The sequence below is a fragment of the Accipiter gentilis genome, chromosome 5 (genome assembly GCF_929443795.1).
Source record: "Accipiter gentilis chromosome 5, bAccGen1.1, whole genome shotgun sequence".
Lineage (NCBI taxonomy): Eukaryota > Metazoa > Chordata > Aves > Accipitriformes > Accipitridae > Astur > Astur gentilis.
This window is the reverse complement of record NC_064884.1, coordinates 5,076,631-5,097,590: the sequence shown is the minus strand read 5'-3', so window position 1 is coordinate 5,097,590 and position 20,960 is coordinate 5,076,631. Positions and strand designations below refer to the sequence as shown.

At 39.7% G+C, this 20,960-nt stretch overlaps 1 protein-coding gene across 4 annotated transcripts in view; it reads left to right on the top strand.

The window, feature by feature from the left end:
• Positions 1–20,960, top strand: part of ARHGEF12 (Rho guanine nucleotide exchange factor 12) — a 163,332-nt gene that overhangs the window by 34,068 nt on the left and 108,304 nt on the right. For 3 of the 4 annotated variants that reach the window (XM_049800229.1, XM_049800228.1, XM_049800230.1), the window contains exons 3-19: positions 647–735; positions 2,345–2,401; positions 9,740–9,838; positions 10,299–10,348; positions 11,186–11,243; positions 11,968–12,146; positions 12,754–12,831; positions 13,349–13,468; positions 14,082–14,216; positions 15,853–15,924; positions 16,723–16,815; positions 17,431–17,541; positions 17,960–18,058; positions 18,357–18,399; positions 18,800–18,905; positions 19,726–19,863; positions 20,360–20,392. In XM_049800229.1, coding sequence (XP_049656186.1) covers positions 647–735; positions 2,345–2,401; positions 9,740–9,838; positions 10,299–10,348; positions 11,186–11,243; positions 11,968–12,146; positions 12,754–12,831; positions 13,349–13,468; positions 14,082–14,216; positions 15,853–15,924; positions 16,723–16,815; positions 17,431–17,541; positions 17,960–18,058; positions 18,357–18,399; positions 18,800–18,905; positions 19,726–19,863; positions 20,360–20,392 — 1,560 coding nt within the window. The remainder of the gene's footprint in view (positions 1–646; positions 736–2,344; positions 2,402–9,739; positions 9,839–10,298; positions 10,349–11,185; positions 11,244–11,967; positions 12,147–12,753; positions 12,832–13,348; positions 13,469–14,081; positions 14,217–15,852; positions 15,925–16,722; positions 16,816–17,430; positions 17,542–17,959; positions 18,059–18,356; positions 18,400–18,799; positions 18,906–19,725; positions 19,864–20,359; positions 20,393–20,960) is intronic. The other variant, XM_049800231.1, reaches the window with a different exon arrangement.

The window sequence follows — 20,960 nt, the reverse complement described above, 5'->3', positions numbered from 1 at the left end:
TACAACAACAGATAGCAATACCCATTACAGATGTGAGGAAACGAATTTCCAGATCGGGCCAGGATGCCAAAAATATCGTTGGTGGGGTGCTTAAAGTGCATGGCATAGTGTTACCATTTGCATTTCTGTTACGTACACTGGTGGGTTATCTTACCTGAGATTTGAGATGGTCAGAGAAAGTGACACTATGTTGGTGCATGAGGTACAGACTCTTCCTTTGGGGGGGGTGGGTATTCTAAATCTTTAATTTTTGTATACAAAGAAATTTAAGGTTTTCTGGGAGAGGAGGTGGAGTTAAGATTTCAGGAGTTTTTTCATTTTTATGTAACTTTAATTTGTTTTGCTTTTAAAATAAAATGTGGCCTGGTGTTGAATGATAAAGAGAATGCACTTGCTGTTACTAATTTCAAAGGTTAACGAGACTGTTTCTAGAACCCTGAGTACACTCCTAAAGATTCTGAGGGAGATCATTTTCCCTCTTAAATTTAGTGGGAATAAATTTTTTTAGGTGAACTTAATGTGTACGTTTTAATCTAAATTCCTTGTTAGCAAACAGAACTAGCTAAGGTTATTTCCAAGAGTCTCACCAGTTAGGCAGTGCTGCTGTGGCATGGTAGTCAGGATCCTCTGCTTTGGTTTGACACAGACACGGCAGCATTCTGAGCAGAGAGTCTCCAGCTGACAAGAAACAGAAGGTTGAACGCTGCAGTAGTACGCACGACTTTGATCCGACAGGTAAAGTCCTAAAATTTCACAGGTGAAAATCCAGACTTCAATTTGAAAAGTACTAGGGATTGGAATAAAAAATTATTTTAATGTGTCAACAAATGTGGTTTTCAGAGTTGTGTTGTTCTGCAGTTGAGTCTTTTTGAAGCGTGCAGGCATTGAAATGAATATGGGCTGGCTTTTAAACATGCTCATCCACAAAGCAGCTGTTAACTGTGCAAGAATAAACCTAGATTGGTGGTATCAGTGAATAATTATAACTACTTCCTCTTTCAGAAAAGTCAGTCTGAAATTTCAGTAGGCAAATACTGTAATTAGTTGTGAGTAGTTCTTCTGGATGTTTTAGTTGAAGTGTGAAACTGGAGATGTTATAGGCTCGACTACGGCTGGTATTCCTTGTTGGAATTTTTTTGAGCCTTAGTGGATTTTGATCCATCTCTCTCATTTGTAAAGTGAACTTGTACTTTCTAACGTGATACATTTTAAGAGAAATGTCTATTTTCAAAGGATATGCTATCCTTTTTTTTTCTTCTTTTTTTTCTTTTTAACCTTCCAAAAGGTTAAATTAGGGTCAATTTGGTAAGCCTGTCCACTGCTGTCTTGGAAATTAGGATGCATGAAAGGATTCTTCATTCTCTCTCTGAAACACTAACCCAGTGACTACTGTGTATGTTCATGAAATGCATGACAGGCTCTTGTCTGAGCCTCCTGGCCCCATGCAATGTGCATTTTTCATGTCTGTGCATTCTGCTGTTTAGTCCAGTCTTTTCCCTGGGGCTTGTGGAAGACATGAGAGTTGAATGTAAAGGCGGTAGAACTTGTAGAATGTGTTTTTTGCACAAGGTATTTGAAGCTGATGTTTATAAACCATCCTGTTTGTTAATGCTTTCTGCCGCTACCTGCATGACTACTTCCTAGTGTGCACAAAATAAATTAAAATGGGCTTCTAATGTGAGTTTAAAAAAAAAAAATTCTGTAAAGGAGAAAACCTGAATTAGTGCTTGTCTTTTCCTTTGTCCTTGTGAATAGGTAATGTAAAATTATTTCAGGTTGGGGGAGGTCTCAGGCTATGGACCTGTTTTGTAGAAGGAATTTGTTTTCTTCAGAAGCAAACTTCAGGAATCCTCTAATCTTAATTCGATGAAAGTCATTCCAATTTTGAGAGCTGTTACCTAGCACCACTGTTATGATGCTTGTGATCTGGTCTGCTAGATGAACTCTGTACTGTAGCCTTCATAAAATTATTTTCTTTTTAAGGGGTGAATTCCGAATGCTGAACTACTATGTGTATGTCAGTTACTCTGGAGATAACCATTACCAGAGTTTCTATGCTTGGACTGTTTATTATCCGGAATACTTTCTATAGTTCATTGCAAAGAACTTCTTTTATTGTGTCTTAGATTCTGTAATAGATTCTTTGTGGTGTTACCTGTGTCTTCATGCTCGTATTATTCACCCTTTATTCCAAGTGTTTCACCTATGTTTTGTTCACATCTTATTTGTGTTTTGCACGATTTAACCTAATAAATCAATCTGTGTTTTTCATGAAGTTTTTTTTGTCATGTTTGGTCTCCATATTTTCTATATCTCTCTCTCCTTTTCTCCTGCTCTCGTGCAGATAGCTCCTCCAAGAAGACAAAGTCTAGTTCAGAGGAGAGTAGATCGGAGACGTATGGTAAGCTAAAGCAGCTGCTGCAGCCTTGCACCTTTGCAGTCTGCTCCATGCTTTCTGTCTGTGTACCCAAGGCTTTTATCCTTTACATGATTTGCATGGTTGGCTCTGCAGCAGGGAGTGGGAGACTGGGTTTAAATGTTGCTATCAGCTTGTAGTTTTTGTAGTGGCTGGAAACTAACCTGTACCTGGCAAGCACAGGCTGTCACCTGGATTCTCCTGTTATCTGTTGATAGTTGGGAAAACTTGCTGGGGCTGCCCTTCTTGGAGATCTTGTGCCACTGAGTATTTTTGGCATTGTATGAGGACACAGTTTATGCTGGACTCCAGAAGAGTTTTGTGGTTGTAGAGAAGTCTGTGTCTTGCTCTAACTGTGGAGCTTAATCTGGATGAGCCAGCAATTCATCTTTTTGCATTATTTGTAGAGGATCTCATGTCAGTTCCTTTTATGTTTCACAGAAGTGGAAAAATGTGTCTGTAAATAATTTCAAAAAATGTAAGAATATGAAGTTCGCCATTCTTTGTTCTGAAGAGGGAGTAACTTCCCTGGCTGTCCTGTATTGTGTATTACTACTGTGTTGTGGGCTTGTAGGCTGGAACAAATTGACATATAACAGTTTGGCATAGGAGTAGCCCCACATATCATTATGTTGTCAGTACACCATAACGGGTGCTGTTGGAAAAATTGTCTAACCAAATACAGCCTGTTTGCTCATCCTCCTTCTTTATCTCACGTCAGGTATGTCAGTCTTCAGGCTGTGACACACTCTCCATCCTAACTTTATGTTAATGACTTGTTGAATTTCCGATCTCTAAAGATATTTGCACTTGTATCTTAGAAACTACAAGGTAATAAGTTTTCACAAGTTGGTGGGTGGTCTTTTGGAACCTACCAGCTTCTTAAGACTCTTGCACCTAGGCTGAATCTGGCTAGTACTGCTACATTTCATGTTTCTAAGTGTGCATGTTCAGCTCTGTCTTGACTCCGGCCATGGGTTGCCTTTCTTTTCCTTTCCCACTTTTTTTCTTGATAATTAAAACAGTCTGTGATACTTTCTGATTCTTCTCAGTTGAGAAATTTGCTTGCTACATAACCTGCTGTGGGCTTTTGGACAGATGCAATGACTTTTCCAGTATCAGCTTTATCATTCCACTAGAATAAAACTGCCAGGTGTTAACGGCTGTGATCCAACTTCTTAAACCACCTATGTAATACAAAATGATGCTGTCATAGCTCTGATTGTAAGGAACATTTGAAAAATAAAAGCAAAACCCTCCCCCAACCCCCCAAAACACCAACCTTGAAGAGTTCCTTTTAAACCAACATAGGCATGTTAGCAAAAGCCCTTCAGTTGGTGCAGTTTAGGGAGGTGTGATCTGTTCCTTCTGTGAAGATGAGATCTCTTAACTTTCCCTGGAATTTTGAATCACATTTTTTTTTTTTTTTTTTTTTTTTTTTTTTTTTTTTTTTTAAGATAAGCAACATGATGGTCATGTTCCTCAGAAACCGTAAACACGTTTTGAAAGTGCCTTGATTTGCTTCAGTAGAGCTGGAAACTTGTTTTAGGGAGACCTGGCTTGCTGCAGCTTCTATGTCTTCCTCTCATGCTCAGAGGATGATCAGGGAAATGGCCTGCTTGAAGAGCATATATTTTGGGATGATGCTCCTGATGAGCTTGTGTTGAAGCCTTGACCAGTTCTTCTCCTTGCCAGATAGATGCTGGTTGGTGACAGCACAGACTGGCTTGATCCTTATGTGTTGAACCTGCATTAATTTTTGCCTAATGCTGCTTACCCATAATATACTGGAGGTGCTGTCAAACTATTGTAGGTTAATTACAGGAAACATTTGGTATGCTTGATGGAATGTTTCTGTGTTTATACTTCTCCTTCAGACTGTACAGTGTCCTGGTTTTTCATGTATGGCAGAAAGAAACATAACTTCCGAACGTAAGCCTTTACTTCCCCCGAAGTTTCCTGCAGATGCTCTATCCATGTCCAGTATCTATGGGAGCAGTTTCCACTCATCCTTCCTTTCCAGTGGCCTTTGCTGTGTTGGACATTGCCCTGCCTTTTGTCTCTACCCTCTACTTTTCCCAGGTTCTGTGGTATGTGTAGAGAAGTCTGCTGTTTGCTTTGGATGGGACCAAACTATTTAAAAACCTACAAGTAGAAATACTGTACTGATATTTTTCTCGAAGGTGACTGGATGGTAGCTGGCTCTTTCTTTGGCTAGCCATTGGAAAGTGAATAATAGAAAAGTCTTGAATGACAACAGGAAGAGAAGGTGTGGCTTTTGTGTATTTATTTGTTCTTATCTCTTGAAATTCTTAATTAAGGGGCAAGAGACCAGAATTGCTTGAAGTATATGAGTGGCTTGGCGGGGGGGCAGAGTGGTTAGGTAGGGAAATTGTTCTGATATACAGAAGTTGATCTATAGCGACATGAAACTTGGAGTGAGATGTTTTCTTCCATAAATCCAACCATCTCATATCTGTGTATTCAACAAAATCTAGATGATCAGGAGAGAGGTGGAGTGTAAGTTTCAGGTATGTTATAATTTTACCAATTAGTGCCATAACCTCCCACAATACCTGATAGCTGATTCTTGAAGTAGAATTCTTGTCTCTTAAATGAACTTAAAATTGAAATCGGCTTTCAGGGTGGTAGGTGAGATATCAGTTACTCTTCCCTTTTCCCCATGACTTGGTTGGTCTCCAAAGATATCTTCTTTTTTATTTAGTAATGATCAGTTTCTGGCCCAAATACTAGACTAGACCATATACATACTCGTTCACATGTGCTCACCAACTCTGGGAAAGGTTTTAAAATCTTTTTGTTTTGAAACCCCAGACTTCACCCCTGTTCATCAGATGTTTTTCAGTTGAACTTGCTTTTCCTGGTTTGTTTCTCGAGTTCTTGTCAGCCTTGTGTCTTTATGTTGTGACCACCATTTTCCCCGACTCTTGAAAGGACTCTTGGGAGCCCCTCATCACTACCCTTATAATAGCCAGAAACAGCTGTGAGTGCAAGGGGCACTCGACCACAGGGGTTGAATGTATCGTTGCTATGGGAGCAGATAGTCCTATTTATCATGGTTAAAATACATGGTTCTTTTTTTTCTGGAAAGGTTTCCCAGTCTTGTTTTGTGAATGGTATTCAGTGCCATTGTTATTAACAGTTTTATCAAGACACTATACACTGCGCTAATTTCAAACAATATAGTTTTTACACTGACTTTACATGACTTCTGTTGCCAGGTTAGTGGAAGAATCTGAAGAATGCTGCTAATATGGCATTTGGTATGAAGATCACAGTAATAACTAGGACTAAGTGAAATTCAGAATTCCATCCTATGAGAAATTTTCTTTATAAAAGCTGATAGTTTTATTTATTTTGTGGAGCAGCTTTTCTGAAAATATTTTGCAGAAATAAAGCTTCCCAAACGAAGTGAAACATTTGGACGTTCTCAAAACCCCAAGGAGTTTGTTTTTGTTTATTGAATGATTCATTTCAAATCACTATGTTAAATTGCATTTTCCCATTGTGGCCTCATGCCTCCAGGGAGGTTATAGTTCACAAGTCTCCTTCCATGCCATGTCCCACACAGTTTGATCAGAGGAGAGGCTACGTTGTATTATGGGAGATGTAATTCATGTCTCCATGCTCTCTAGTGAGTCAGTTTTTTAGAATGAACCCCTGCTCTATTTGTTATGCACTGCTAAGAAAAAGAATTCCTATTTTATTGAATAACTTCCAAATATTTAGGATGTCTAGAAGAGGAGAAGAAGGTAAATCATCTCTTCACTAGAGAAGCTCTTGGACAGACAAAATGTATCTGGCAAGACTGTTTGAGACAATTTTTACCACGGTGTGTCAGTGACCTTGAGAAGTTTGGACTTTACCCTTCCCTGTTATCCAAAAGGCATACTTGTAAGGGGTTGGAGAACTGAGCTACGACGTCGCAGAGGGAATAGTGCCACCTATTGAAGAGTTGATTGTCTTAGCTTTTCTTGCAATTCCTTTTTTGTGAGACTGGTAATTTCTAACTGCTTTTACTTCTAATCTTAAACCTCTTTAACTACAGCACATGGTTAGCTGCTTTACTGTACTCTTGGCTTGAGGCTATACCAATGAGTTTGGGGAATTATCATATGCATGAGGATGAAAAAGGATTTTTAAGACTTACTTTTTTTCTCCACAGAATTTTATGAATCCACTCAAGATATGAACATGTAGTCTGATTTTGTGTATTTAAAGCATAGTTACAGTGATGTCTCCTCATTTCATACCATCAAGATACTGTCACGTGAAAGCAAATGTGGGAATAAGATTATTATTGATTTGATTTTGAGTATTATCAATGATGAGTTCTGTTGATCTTGTAATCTTTAATAAGCTTCAGCTGGAAAAAGTGAAATAGCATGGTAAGATATTTCAAAATGAATGACTCATGATTTCCATCCAGGGAATGCTAAGAATTGGAACACAAAAGCAAAAAAGGTGAATGAAAAGCTGATTGCCACTTGCTAATATGGACTCTTCAGTGTTGCCCCAATCTCATAAACTTTAATTAAAGTGGGTGAAGTTGGTTTAGTTAGTAATTTAATGTAAGAGTTCCTGTATGTACTTGTGATGTCCAGGCATGACAGCAACAGCTATAGAAAACTTTACGTTGCGTGTCATTGGGCTCTCAGTGGTTTGTGGCTTTCCTTTCAGTCCATTCCAGAGTGTCTAATGAGGTGTTCAAGGTACAAGACGTGGGTTATGAAAACATTGCTGCTCTGGTCTTAAAATTCCACCACTAAGCAGATTTCAAATTGAATGTATTTTGCTTAAAGAACAAAAGTGAGCAAATGACAGATTTGGGGAGGTTCTTTGCTAATTTTCCCTTGCAGAGTACAAGAGAGCACTTGAATGTTGCTCTTTTTAGCCTACCTGGTTCAGACAGGGAGCGCTATCAAAGCTGATCTAGTTCTGCAGGTAACAGTGTTATCTTCAGAAAACTTTCAGATAACGTCATTAAAACCACTATAAAGCTGTTGTGTATCTCTGTCAAGCATGGTATCTCTCAGCTGGCCTATACAGACTTTGTTCCAGCCTTTTATATTGTGCTTAGGAGAAGGGTTAAGTGCCTGCTTCTTGCCTGAAGGAAACAAATGCAGGGAAAAAGCAATTACAGACTAATTTGGGTTTGAGTTGTCCTAATTTCAGTTGCCTCCCCATTCTAAAATTAAAAGGTGGTCTTGGGTGAAATTGAGACTTGTGGTGTGAAACAGTTTAACTTGATTATTCTTGGAACTTAAATTGCACTCTGTAAGGTTTGCATCTCCTACTGCATTGCCTCTGCTTTGGCATCAGGTTCATTCAAGGAGAAAGCTTATCAGTAGATCTAAGGGTTATTGGTTCTGGAAAAGAAAGAAATTCAGTGGAAGAGCAACAAGTATGCAGGGCTATACTGTGCCTTTAAACAAGGACAGTTCTTATGAGTCAAAAGATTAGTTAGTGTCTTACTCATAAAACCTGTACGTCTGGCAGCGGGGTTTAAAATGAGCTGTTTTTATGAAATAGCATATGTTCCCTTTCCCACACCCCACCCTGGGGCATCATTCTTGGGAAGTGAGACTTAAAGAAGCTTGGCCGTATAGAAAAATGGGAGGTACAAAAGGGAGGCATGTTCTTTCACTTAACCATATAAAGAGGGTGTGAAAGGTGGTGGGTTTTTTTCCTCTTGTCTGCTCTCACCTTGCATCCATTCCATCAACTTACTGCAGATCGCTGTCTATGGCATAACTTGCTTCTACTTTATTGGCAGAAGGTGAGTTAGTGGGATATGATACTGTGACCAGACTGCTGCAGAAGTGCTGGAATGCAACCTCTTTTCTACTACTCCCACGCCCATTTTCAATATGCCACACTCAAGGAGAACAGGGCTGACTGGGCAGACAGTATTTTCACTTGAGGCTCCTCATTTCCATTAGGAGTTGCTCCAGAGAAGTGAAAGGAGCTCTAGTGGTGCGAGAGTAATTTAAGATATGGGTATGACTCCACACTCTGTTGCAATTCATTCCTTAAAAATTATTCCAGAAAAGAGAGTCTTGCTGGGATAGCATCTTCATAATTCCCTTTGCTCCCTCCATACTAAATGAAACTGCTACAATTCTGGTATCTGATTGTGGAGAACTCGAATTCTTTCTCAAGATGCTGGTGTAAGAATGAAAGGCTTTAGAAATGAAGAACCAAAGCAAGCTGTTATAAATAACAGTGATGTTTAGTAGCTAGTAGTTTCTGCTGGGTAAATAAAAGAACATCCGTGAAACATTTTGCAGAGTTCCTAAAGTCACTTTTCTGGATACCTTCATTGTGGTAGGCTTTTTACAGATGCTCCTAGGAAAGTGCTCTGCAGTGAATATGCCAGGACTATTGCTTTGTTTTGTTTTTCCCTTATTTTGTTTTCAAGTGAACAATAGACATACACAACATTTCAGTTTTTCAAAATGCTGCACCTACTAAGTACATTTGTCTCTGCAGCAGTATTTATGTTCACATTATACTGAGTAATCCTAACACCGGGAAACAAAACAAGTTGCCTTTGATGTCACACAGCAAGTTAAAGGAGGAACAGATTCCAACTTGCATCTCTGTACTTCAGTACAGATTTGCCCCTGTACTTCAGTAGCTCAGGGGGAAGCATGGTCTTGATTTCAGAAGTCTTGTTCAGTGTAGCAAGTATGGCTTGTATTTCATTACTGCTGCTGTTCTGGTTCTGTGTGATATTCTCATCTGAAACAGAAGGTGCCCCGAGTTGAGATTTTTGCTGACAATTGGGAGAACTACTGATCAATGAATCTGTTTTAGTCCAACCTGCTGATGTTAGTCTGAGAGATTTGTGACTGACTTTTTAGAGTGGATTGTAGAAGTTGTTTGATGGTTTTGATGTGTACTGGAACATGACAGCCCTCTACCATACTTTGAAGAACTATTAATACAGACAAAGGGAAATTGTGCTCATTGGTTCATGTACATAGCTGCTCTTCTTTAAAAGCTGCTTTTACCTCAAGTTGTGTCTGATGTGTCAGAGCTGTCTGCATCTCTGCTGTTGTATATCTCTGTTTTGTGTAACCGAAGCAATAAGCTTGACCTGTCTTGACATTCCTATCTGTTTCTGGACTGATGCCCTGTTTCTGTCTCTCATATGTTTTTCCCTCTGTTGTGCTGTACCAGTTTCTTTCAGTGCTCTGTGATTATCAAGGAGGATAAGGTTTTGGACTGATGCCTAGCATGTGTCTCTTTGTATTTCTCTCCTCTTTCTTCTGCCCTTTCCCCACATTTCTTATGCAGGTCTTGTTCAACGGTGTGTTGTTATCCAGCGGGATGAAAACGGATTTGGGCTGACAGTCAGCGGAGACAATCCAGTCTTCGTGCAGTCCGTCAAAGAAGGTAAGCAGACTTGCTAAATGTGCTAGCCAGAGAGCAGCCTAGAGGGTTTTCGTGTGAATCAAAGAAACATGTGTATGAGCTGGAGGAGAAAACCCCAAATGCCTTCCTCACAGGTGGGATGGCTGTAGCTTTGGAATAGATATGCAAGGACAAAGAGCGTTGCACCATTGGGATGCAGCAAATCGCCTCCTCAGTGTCTGATGTATTTGGAAACCGATGTCTTGCGTCTGAAAGGAAGTAAATGACTGCTTGAAATGTGGTGGGATTGTGGCTTGATTTGTCCACTGCAAAATGAGAACAGAACTGCTCTAGATACTCAGATATTTTAATCTGATAGAGACAGAGGAAGCTTGCATGAGTGCGGGAAGTAGCTTTGTGTGGAACTACAGAAGGGCTTAAACCATTTTCGCTTTGAATGGTTCTATTGAAATTGGAACTAAATGATTTCTTGCCTCTCTAGATGGAGCAGCCATGCGGGCTGGAGTGCAAACAGGTGATAGAATTATCAAGGTAAGGGCATTCAAATCATCAGAGAAGTGGATCCTTTGTATTAAATGAGCTCTTTCCCTGAAAGAATGTTACTGATATGTCTTCTGTGATGTTTGCGTTTGCGTGTGGGATAGAGGAATGGTCTAAGTTTCTGTGTCCTGGGGATACTGAAACAGTAACCACTGAAAGCCCACTGCTGAATGTTAATTTTGTTGTGGAGATGACTCTCACTTCAGAACTTTATGGGCAAATTCAGCATCCTACAAGGCTCAAGTATCACATATACAATAAAAACAGAAGTGGCAGGGGAGAGAAGGAACGGAGAGTTATTAATAAGTACCTGTAAATAAATATTCTTCTTGGATTATTGTTTTTCCCCTAACTGCCCCGAGATCCATGTCCTCTTTTAGTCTCAACAACTAAGAGATTAAGTCAGTAACTAAAAAGACTGTCTGAACTATTGTTGCAAAATGATGGTTGTGCTACAGCAGCTACTGACACAGAGCTGGAACTTCAACTAGGCATTTAAATTAGTGAATTAAATTAGCTACCCTAATTTTTTTTTCTGCCCAGTCAGAGTGGATTGCTTATTGCTTGCTTTTTTTTCCTGGTTGGTTGCTTGGTTTTCTTTGGTATGTGTGTATAGTTTTCTTTTTGCAGAGCTCTGCTCACTGAGAAACTGTTAGAAGGGTAAATTGTTTATCTGTTAGTGTCTTGAAAGACATAGTAATGGAGATCAGGGTGGGGGAAAGAAAATACTGTTCCTCATTCTATGTGCTTATTGTGTAGTGTGTGGGTACCTTTGGTTGGAAATCAGTAGCTAAACACTGTTAACTTTCTCTTCCTCCCTGCCCCCAGGTGAATGGCACTCTTGTAACACACTCAAACCATTTGGAGGTGGTAAAGCTGATCAAGTGTAAGTAAAGGCAGGTCACTGTTTTTGTCACTGTGCTCCTTTAAAGCATGAAAGGTATAATTTTAAAGGACCAATGACCGATTCAGCTATTAGGTGACAAGGACAAGGTCTAACCATGCCCCATGCTGAGAGATAAAGGGTGTGTATGAAATGCTGAAAGGAAGTTGGGGTAGTTTTGAAATCTCGGACTTGAGCTGATACCTGCTTCTGCAGTTTCTCCTTAGCTTGATGTTTGAAGTTACCATCAAACCTTGCCTACGTGTGTTCCCATCTTTTGATTCCACCTCAAATACCATAGCTATTCAGGCATTCTTAACGTAGATTACTGTATGATGCTTGCAAAGTACTGGCATTTCTAAAGGAAGTGTCGTCTTGGTTGATATTCTTGGACAAGGAAGAAAGTGGTAGTGGTTCCTTCCACCCTAGCACAGTTGATTTAGTGGCATGAGCATATGTATACTGTAAATGCAACCTGATAGACTAGAAATTGGATTGTGTATTTTTATTAAGGGTGATTATCATGACAGTTTTTTGATTACCTGAAATTTAAACAGACATCTCTAAAACAGAGCTGACAGTGCTCTCAGGTTCTCTGGTTTGAAGAACAAATGGGTGAAGAATGGTCTAAGTTTTGTCTCTAGGGTGAGATGGCAACCAGAGAAACAGCAACTATAGAAGTCTGAAAGTGTGTCTGAAATGTGAATTGTTCTTGTTCTCCCTGCAGCGGGTTCCTATGTAGCTCTCACTGTTCAGGGGCGCCCACCAGGGTCGCCCCAGATTCCATTAGCTGATTCTGAAGTGGATCTGGCAGCATTTGGGCATATGTCTCCCATCATGACATCTCCCCATTCACCTGGCACATCAGGAAACGCAGAAAGGATTACTAGCCCAGTGCTTGTGGGGGTAAGATTTAAAGCTCTCTTTCCAAAGAACCACCATAGCAGTGGAAGAAATGTAGTCACGTATTTTTTTCTTGAATTGTTTTGTGCTGCTTGCACAAATCAAAAATTGGAATTGGAATATTTATTCTGCCACCCAGTGGGCATTTAATCACATGGGGAAAAACATTTTGCAAGTAAAAACATCTAGTCCCATCTGAGGTAATACAAATACAGTTGAGGGGGTTATTCACAGGTTGTCTTTAAGATACACTGCAGTTTGCATGATGTAAGTTTATACGTTGTCTGGTCCAAGCCAGTCATGCTGTAACTTCTATTAAAAAGTGGATTTTAAGGTATGCAGGCATGTGGCAAAGAAGAGTAGGGAAAGCAAATAAGCAAACACTTCTGGTCTGTCTTTTTTTTTTTTTTTTTTTTTTTTTACTGTTGATAGCTATGTTCAAAAGTAGGAAAGAATGCATAGGGTAAGATTTAGAAACTTGAATTGCTTCTTGTGGGGCTTTTCAGAGCCCATGTTTAAGAAGTAGATGAAAAGTGGGCATATCCATTTTCCTTATATTTCTTCCCAGCTCCACCAAAAAAATGACCCTTAATCTTTTCATATTTTCTAGGAGGAGAATAATATTGTCCACAACCAGAAGGTGGAGATTTTGAGAAAGATGCTACAGAAGGAGCAGGAGCGGCTGCAGGTACTAGAGTTGCAGGAGTTTGAGTTGGGGAGGAAAGTATGATGTAAATACAAAGATTGGTTGTTGAATCACTACTTAGCAGCATCTTCAACATTCCCTTGCCTAGCTTGTGTTTTACCTTAGCTTTTCTATATACTGGCCTAACACCAGAGCTGTAGTCACTCTTACTTACCAGCTTTTGAATTTTTAATCCTTGGCAGAGTAAGAAAAAGTTTGTGGGAGCTTTCTTAAGTGGAAATGTACATATCCATCAATCTGATCTAATCCTTGGTCAAATAAGCATCTTTGACTCTTACTGAGAGATTTCAATAGATCTCTAGAGTTTTATTTTCATATGGCAGATGAGAGAGAGGAGAGCTATATAAAATGGACAATCTGTAGCATCTACTTGGTAGGTGTGGCGATGTGCTGTTTACTATTTAAAATGTGTAATGGAATGAGGATTAGTAGTAGGTTGTAGTTCAAAGCTTTGACATTGAGGAGATATTGAGTGAAAACTCATAAAATTATTTTTCAGTCTCTGCAGGAAGAGTATAGCCGATCACCTAACACACGACTGCTCAAAGAGATACAGGAAACAAAGAAGCATATTCCTCAGCTGCAAGAGCAGTTGTCCAAAGCCACAGGCTGTGCTCAGGTAACAGAATCTGTCAGGCTTCTCTGTGATGTGTTCCAGGTGAAAATTCTTCGGGGATGATAGTATTCTGGGCAAGCAGGAGTTCCCTGCCATGCTCTTTTGTGCTTGTACAGGCAAATTGCACCCTCTAGAGTTGAGACTTGTAATTAGGCTTGCAGAGGCGGTCAAGCAATACAGTGCAATGTCAGTATATGAAGTAGACATTACAATGGATATTCAAATAATCTGTGAAAAACTCCTTTTATAACGGTAAGTGCAAACTATGATGTGTTTATTAGTCTGTCTGTCAGTACAACTCAAAAGAAACCTGTGAAGTCGAGAATGAATAACTGGAAGCTTGAAACAGCTTTGCTTTTGCTTTTGGGAATTAAAAAAAAGTAGGTGGTATTATTTTTCCCCTTTTCCCTCTGCTTATAAAGTTAATATAATAAGTCCTGAAAACTTGGTGTCTTCTCTTAGAAAAACATTGCAGCCTTTTCTAGATACATGAAGAAAGTTTTATAAATAATGTGAACTAACTGGGTTTTGAAACAGCTAATGTTTAAGGATTGTTTCTTGAAATATTCTACTTGCTCTGTGCTGTCTCCCCTCCCAACTCACTTTATCTTTTTAGGACGGAGTCTTGTCCTCCAGGTCTGTGACGGAATCGCTGCAGATCAGTGAAACGGAGGCAGAGAGTGGGGATTGCGTGAGCAAACTGGATTACAGTGGTGACAGCCCCTCCCGACCAAACAGTGACATTGCTGATGTGAGTCTTGAACAGCTCCATGTCTTTGCTTCTATACCTTTTAGACTTGGTTTTCTTGTGGAGACTCTTCATGTTTGTGTTGTCCTGTGTATCATACATATGTACTCTGTAACACTATGTATTGCTAAAATAGGCTTCTCAGTACACACCAAAAATATTTCCCTGAGGAAACATACTATATTGGACTTCTGTTAGGGATGGGGAAAGAAATAGTGTGGGTTTTGGGTTTTTATCCAGGATTAGATTTTCCTGGCACAATCCCTGTGACCAGGCAAAGAAAGATGCATGCCAGCATCTTTCTCAGAACTCAGAGATGCCAATTAGAGCATCCTTTAAGGGTATGGTAATGTTCCACTTGCAGTAGCTGTGACTCAGAATCCAGTCAGTGGGCAAATTGCCATGAAAGTGCGGAGGAGCCTTGCTTCTACCAAATAAGCTTCAATTATTGCCAACAGTAAACGCTCTTAGTCTGTTCACTCATTAGTTATCAATCTGTGTGCTTGTATGGTCTCTCTATTGGAGTGCCTTAGCACCTAATCCTTAATTAAGTCACTATCTAATTAGTGCAGAGGAATTGAGACTCTGTACTTGGGTGTCGGCCTAAGTTTGTTGTGGGAGCTAAATTTGTACTAGCAGTTGGGAGTGAAACGAAGGTGGGTCAGATATGCCTCCAAAATGTGAACATATATGACTCTATTTTAAAACATTCCTCCTCCCACTCCAAATCTGACTAAATATCCCCCACGTTTGTATAGAATAAATGCAGAACAAAATTCATAGCTATCTTCCTGATAAGCTTAATCCTGTCAGTATTGTGGATGGTGTTTGATGACTGGAGGTGATTGACACACCAAACATTCAAGCTTTTCAATCCAAAGCGACCCTGAGAAACTTCAGGATTGGGTGTGAAAGAAATATCTTGAAGTTTAACAAGAAGTCCAGAGTTCTATAGCTGGGGTGAAATAAATCCATGCATCAATACAGGCTGGAAACCAACAGGTTGAGTAGTAGCCTAGCTGAAAAGACCGGGGTGTTATTGCAGACACATCTTTTACTGAAGATGAGCCAACAGCACATGCTTTTTGCAAATAAAGCCAAGTGTCTACTGGGCTATACAAAAAAGAGGATTGCCAGCAGGTGAAGGGAAGTTACTAGCCCCTTCTGCTGGGCACTGGTGAGACTACACCCGGCTTACTGACCCCACTGCTGGGAGTCCCATTTTCAGAGGGGATGTTGAGAAAAGGGCCTAGTCAGAGAGCTAGCAACATGGGTACTACATAAACAGTCAGAAGAGGTGGAGAGAGCCAAGAGAAAGCTAAGAACAGGTGCACTAGTAGATTTTACAGCTCTGCTCTTATTCAATGTCACTAGCTTTCTTACTGAAACTGCTTCTGTGTTTGGTTGGGTTTTGGTTGGTGTTTTTTCTTTTTTTTTTCTCTTTTTTTTTTTTTTTTTTTTTTGAAACTGTGCAGGTAAGTCACACATTGTAGTTTGATTGTTCATACCTCAGCTGTTGAACAGCTCACTCTGTGAGAAGGGAGAAGTTTTGGCTGTTGTGGCTGAAAAACTTACTGTGCAGTTCTCATTTTCCTGGATTTGCTGGTACTTACCAGAACTGAACTTCCTTCTTTCCCAGAGTCCTCGCAGTGGCTTGAAGGAGCGGATTTATCCAGACGAGAGCCCAGAAAAGACTGAGGTTCAAGATACTGTGAGTATAAAACACAAAGTGTCTCAACAGCATCTTCTGTAATAGGCCCATTAAAACCTTGCTGGTTTCCCCCCACTTTCTAGATAGAGCATGCATAAACTTTGCTTTAGAAAACAAAATGCAATTAAAATTGTGCAGGGGAAGTCAATTGGCTGAGTAAATGTTTATGGAGCTTAAGAGCAGGCCCATTTAGAAGCGAGAAATATATACTCAGCAGTAAAACAGCTGGACCTAAAATTCGTAGTGCAGTTGTACATATTTTATTCCTTGAGTCCAGCAGTAGATGAAACAACCTTTTCTTTAGGATATTTAGTCATTATGAGGCTGGTGTTATCACGGATAGCCTCAAGAGTAGGTAAAATTGGAATATAGTAGGAAGTGTGTACCTATCTGAATGTAGTATTATCTTCCTTAAGATGACTTCTGAAGTATTTTTTCCTCATCTGCTTGACTTTCCAAAGTCATATTTCTTCATTTGTACTAAGATGGCATTTGTCATGTGCCACATGCACATGTGCTCATGTCTGTAGATGATGCAGTTGATTTTGAATCATCTGATTTAATGTTTCTGAATGCTTGCAACTTGGGAGAAGCATTTGTAAGGGGATCTCGTAACTGCAGACTTGGGCAAGGTTGAGTAAAGACACATGGGTTTCCACTGAGTTTTGAGAAGGAAAATAAAAATGATAGTAACATTTCTAACTTGGTAAAGAAGGTTTACTGTACCAAGAGAGTAATAGCACTGTACATTTCTTCCCTTCCTTCCCCTTCTCTTTCCTCGCTTCCGACTCACCCCAGGATTCCCAGTCCAGTGTTGGAAGTCCTTTATCCCGTGTGGGGCCTCAGATCATTGGAGCAGAGGATGATGACTTTGACACTGAACAGGAGCAGGTGGGAATGACTTTTAGCCTCAGCCGCCACTTTTCCCCCTTGACCAAAACTCTGTTCCTCTGTGTCTAAACTACAAGTTCTCCATGACTTGTTTTTATTGAGCAGTTCTTTGTGGTGAATTAAGAATTAGAGAATGTGGTTCGTGTTACAGCTGATCTGGCCAAGTAGAGACATTTGGAGAGTTTATGACAATATGCCATCTTTGATTCTTTCTGTTACTCTTTCTTTCACCTCATAACTTCAAGCTTTCTAGAAATTAATTTGCCTTGTTTCATTTTCTTTTGCTTATTTAGTTTCTACGAAGTTCTGCATTGCTGTCACAGCAGTTATAGCTGCCATGGTTTTTGACATATTTATTCTGAGTTATTTTAGCTGTCCTTTGCTCTGAATTATATTTCATTATATTGTACTCAGTGTTCAGGAGAGTATTTAAAAGAAGTGCTCCTATTGTAAGCTCTTCCTGGGATGTTAGAATGGCATGGCAAAGGTTCTGGAATTGATCAGGTTTTATTTTAATTAAACAAACAAGGAGTTAAGGTGTTGGAACAAAGCTTCTTGGTTTTTCTCACAGTAGCTGTCTTGAATTATTCAAATAGTTTCCATGTATCTCTACAGATTAACGGACAATGCAGCTGTTTCCAAAACATTGAGCTCCTGAAATCTCGCCCAGCTCACCTGGCTGTTCTTCTGCATCATGTGGTGTCCCAGTTTGACCCTGCAGCATTGGTAAAAAGTTCTGGAATTGTTTCCCTGGCCCATATTGGTAGTCTTAACCAGAGTGCATCAGGATCTCCTTGTTCTTGTGCAGCACTGTCAGTGACATAGCTGGATCGGCAAGGAGAGAAATGCAGATCCTGTGTAGGCACAAGAGTATTTCACATAAATGAAGGGAAGCACAAAGAGAACTGTTTCTCCCTTACTTATTTGTAAACAGCTAAATGTATTTAGCTCTTGAAAGCACTTCACTCCACCCTAAGGTGGTGAGATTATTTGTCTATGGGGAAGGTCTCCCCCCCTCTCCCCCCCAGAGTTTCAATCCAGCAATGCTGAATTCCTTGAAATATTTTAAAGGAAACTTGGACCTAGGGATGTTAGAAGAGTTCTCATGGTATCACTTCATTTCTTCCCCTCCTATTTCCCACAGTTGTGCTACCTTTACACAGACTTGTACAAGCAGACCAACTCCAAAGAGACTCGGCGTGTCTTCCTTGAGTTTTACCAGTTCTTCTTGGACCGAGCTGCAGTAGGTTCCAGTCATTTCTCTCATTTTCAAGCATATCTAGCAAGTTGACTTTTACTTTTCTCCACTCTGCTGAACTGGAAAAACCTAAGGAGTTAAGTCCTTCAAAATAAACTGTTTTTTTGTTTAAGTGTTACTGGTGAATATGGCAAAATGAATGGTGGATAGCCTCAGATGCCTGGTAACACAATAAATCATGGTGAATGTGTTGTCTAATAGGAGAAATAATTTTGTGATATGTAAGCATTATTGGGGTGGTGTTTGTTGTGTATGTTCTCCCAGCCTTTCTTTTCTTTTGCAGAATCTAAAAGTTCAAGTTCCAGATGAAATCTCCTTAGAACTAGGTAGGGTCCTCTTGTCTTGGGTATCTATTTCTGCAGTTTCTACTGTCTGAGGCAGTCCAAGAAAGTTTCTGAAATGCACTTGGGGTTACTTCAAACATACGTGTTACAGAGAGAGACAAATAAATACTTATTATGTTTCTTGGGGAGGGCATAATGTGTGCTCTGATACATGCATAAGTGGTGGGAAGCATTGGCCACATTGGCATATACATTTTTTAGTATGATAGTGGATGTGACCAAAGCTGCTTACACTTAATGCGCTGAAGTTGGTATTATCAGCAAGTTAAAGGCAAAAGGGTACTCTAGGGTGGGTTAAAGTATACACGAGTGACTTTATTCTAAGGTGGAGAGGACTGTTCTCAAAAGAGCAATCTATTAACTTTTCTCTTCTGACTTACAGACAGACGAAGGCCAGAACTCCTTCCTGAAGAGCTTCATCGCCAGTTTATACAAACTATGCAAGATAAAGTCTGTCCAGAAGTTCAAAGGAATCTGGAGGATTTCAGGTAACAACAGTTGTCTGTTTAGTTTTTGTTAAATTCATACCTGCCCTCAGTCAGCATGCCCAATACAGGGGAAGTCCAAACTTGAGGGACATAGTAATTCATCTGGGACTGAATAGGAAGATACCACTGGAGAGGGCCTCCAGGGTCACCCTGTGATCAATCCTTGAATGTTCTTTGACACTGTGTTGCAAGTTGCCAGTTGCAAGATCAATTTTAGAACTTGGCTTCTTCATTCCTTGAAGCTATTTGAGGTAATTTCAGAATATTTTTAGTTAGGTGATGTTATATAAATCCTTCTTACTGATTGTGTTTATAATCAGCTTTTTTTTTTTTGTCCTTTTTTCCTTCTCTTTCCCCTTTGGGCACAGAATAATCCATTGTAGAAAGCTTTCATGGGCATTTAGTAGAATTTGATAATTAACGTTCCCTTTCATGTGGAGTCATAAGAGCTCTTTGCCAACACGAGACATTACACCAAGACAAGTATTCAATAATGGACTTTTGCCTAAAAATGTCTCAATTCAAGTATATGCTTCAAATACACAACCTGGGATGCTGCAAAAAGAGTAACTACTTTTTCTTGACCCTTGCAATGGCTGCCTGTCTTGATAAATATCATACAACTTTATCCCTCCAAAGGCTATCTTAGCTATGTTTTACAGTGCGTGCAAATGTTATGGAGAAATGTCATGGCTTCTCCATTTTCATACAGAAACCAATAATGAAACCTGGTTGACATCCTGAATGTCAAGAGGTTGCTTTTCCTTGTTACAGGTCAGTATTCAATTTCAAGTGATGCTTCCCTCTCCCCATTTTTTAGGCAGAAACGTAGTATGGGATTGACCCTGGCAGAAGGAGAGCTGACCAAGCTGGATGCAGAAAGGGTTCGTGACCGGAATGCAGTGGAGAAGGAAAGAGCATGTGCAGAGCAGATTATTGCTAAAATCGAGGAAGTCTTGTGAGTAATAGCAAGTATAACTGGGCAGGTAAAAAAGGTTCTACTCTGAACCTGACAACAGCAGAGCAAGGAATTAGGAACTAGAAGCAATCTGAAATCACTATGTTTACATTGCTTCCCCTGTTTGCTATCAATGTACGTTTGAATAATGATAGCCAAAAGTAAGTTAATAGTTAGGTAAAGTCCATATATCTTTTCAAGGAGGCTACTGTTCAAATAGCAGAGTTAATGTGCTCGTTGTCAGCTTGTGCATTATTAGATCAGAGTCCTTTTTTTGGGTTGTAGAAACTTATAGGTTCAGAATCTATTTTTTCTTTTAATGTGAGCTGAATCCAATTTTCTCAGCTGAACCTTCATTTTTGTTTACACCCCCCTGCCCCAGGACTTTCTAACACTCTTAAAGGACACTTTGAACACAACTGCTGATGCTGTGGTGGATATGACTGGGTGTTAATTGGTTTTCGAGTTTCTTTTTAAAAGTCTTTCTTGTTTTTAGGATGACATCTCAGCCTTTGGAAGAAGACAAGAGGTAATGGAAGTTGTGTGGGCTTAGTCTGTGAAGTAAGAACCCCAGTGCTGGCTCTTGTGTTCTGCTGAGCAGAACAAGACAGCCCTCTGCTGGCTCTACCCAGAAATTAATTTTCTAAATCACCTGGCATAATTTGAATTCAGAGCATCAACCTCTTGCTCTCAAGCTCTTCTTATTCTGAAGTTCATTGCCTCTGTTTCAGATCTGAAAAAGTTACTGTTGCTGAGAGTTCGTGTTTCTTTTGGTTTTGTTTTGTACATGTTTCCTTCTGGTCTAACATTTATTTTCTTTATGTGCCTTGCCTTGTTCAGTTTGTATGTATTCAACTGTCTGGGTAGCTTTTACTAGACTCTTTACAGCAACCATACCTTTTACTGTTACTTATTCTTACCATAACTCAAAACTATAATGTGACTTCAAATATGTATTTAGTTTATCATTTTAGGACCTTCTATGTAATTCTCAAAATTCTGTTTTTACCTCCTAAGCTGGTATGCCTTTTATATATTCCATCTTTTGTTTACAAGAGGGTGAATTCTGGTACTGGCTGAGTCTGTCCCGTTGTCTG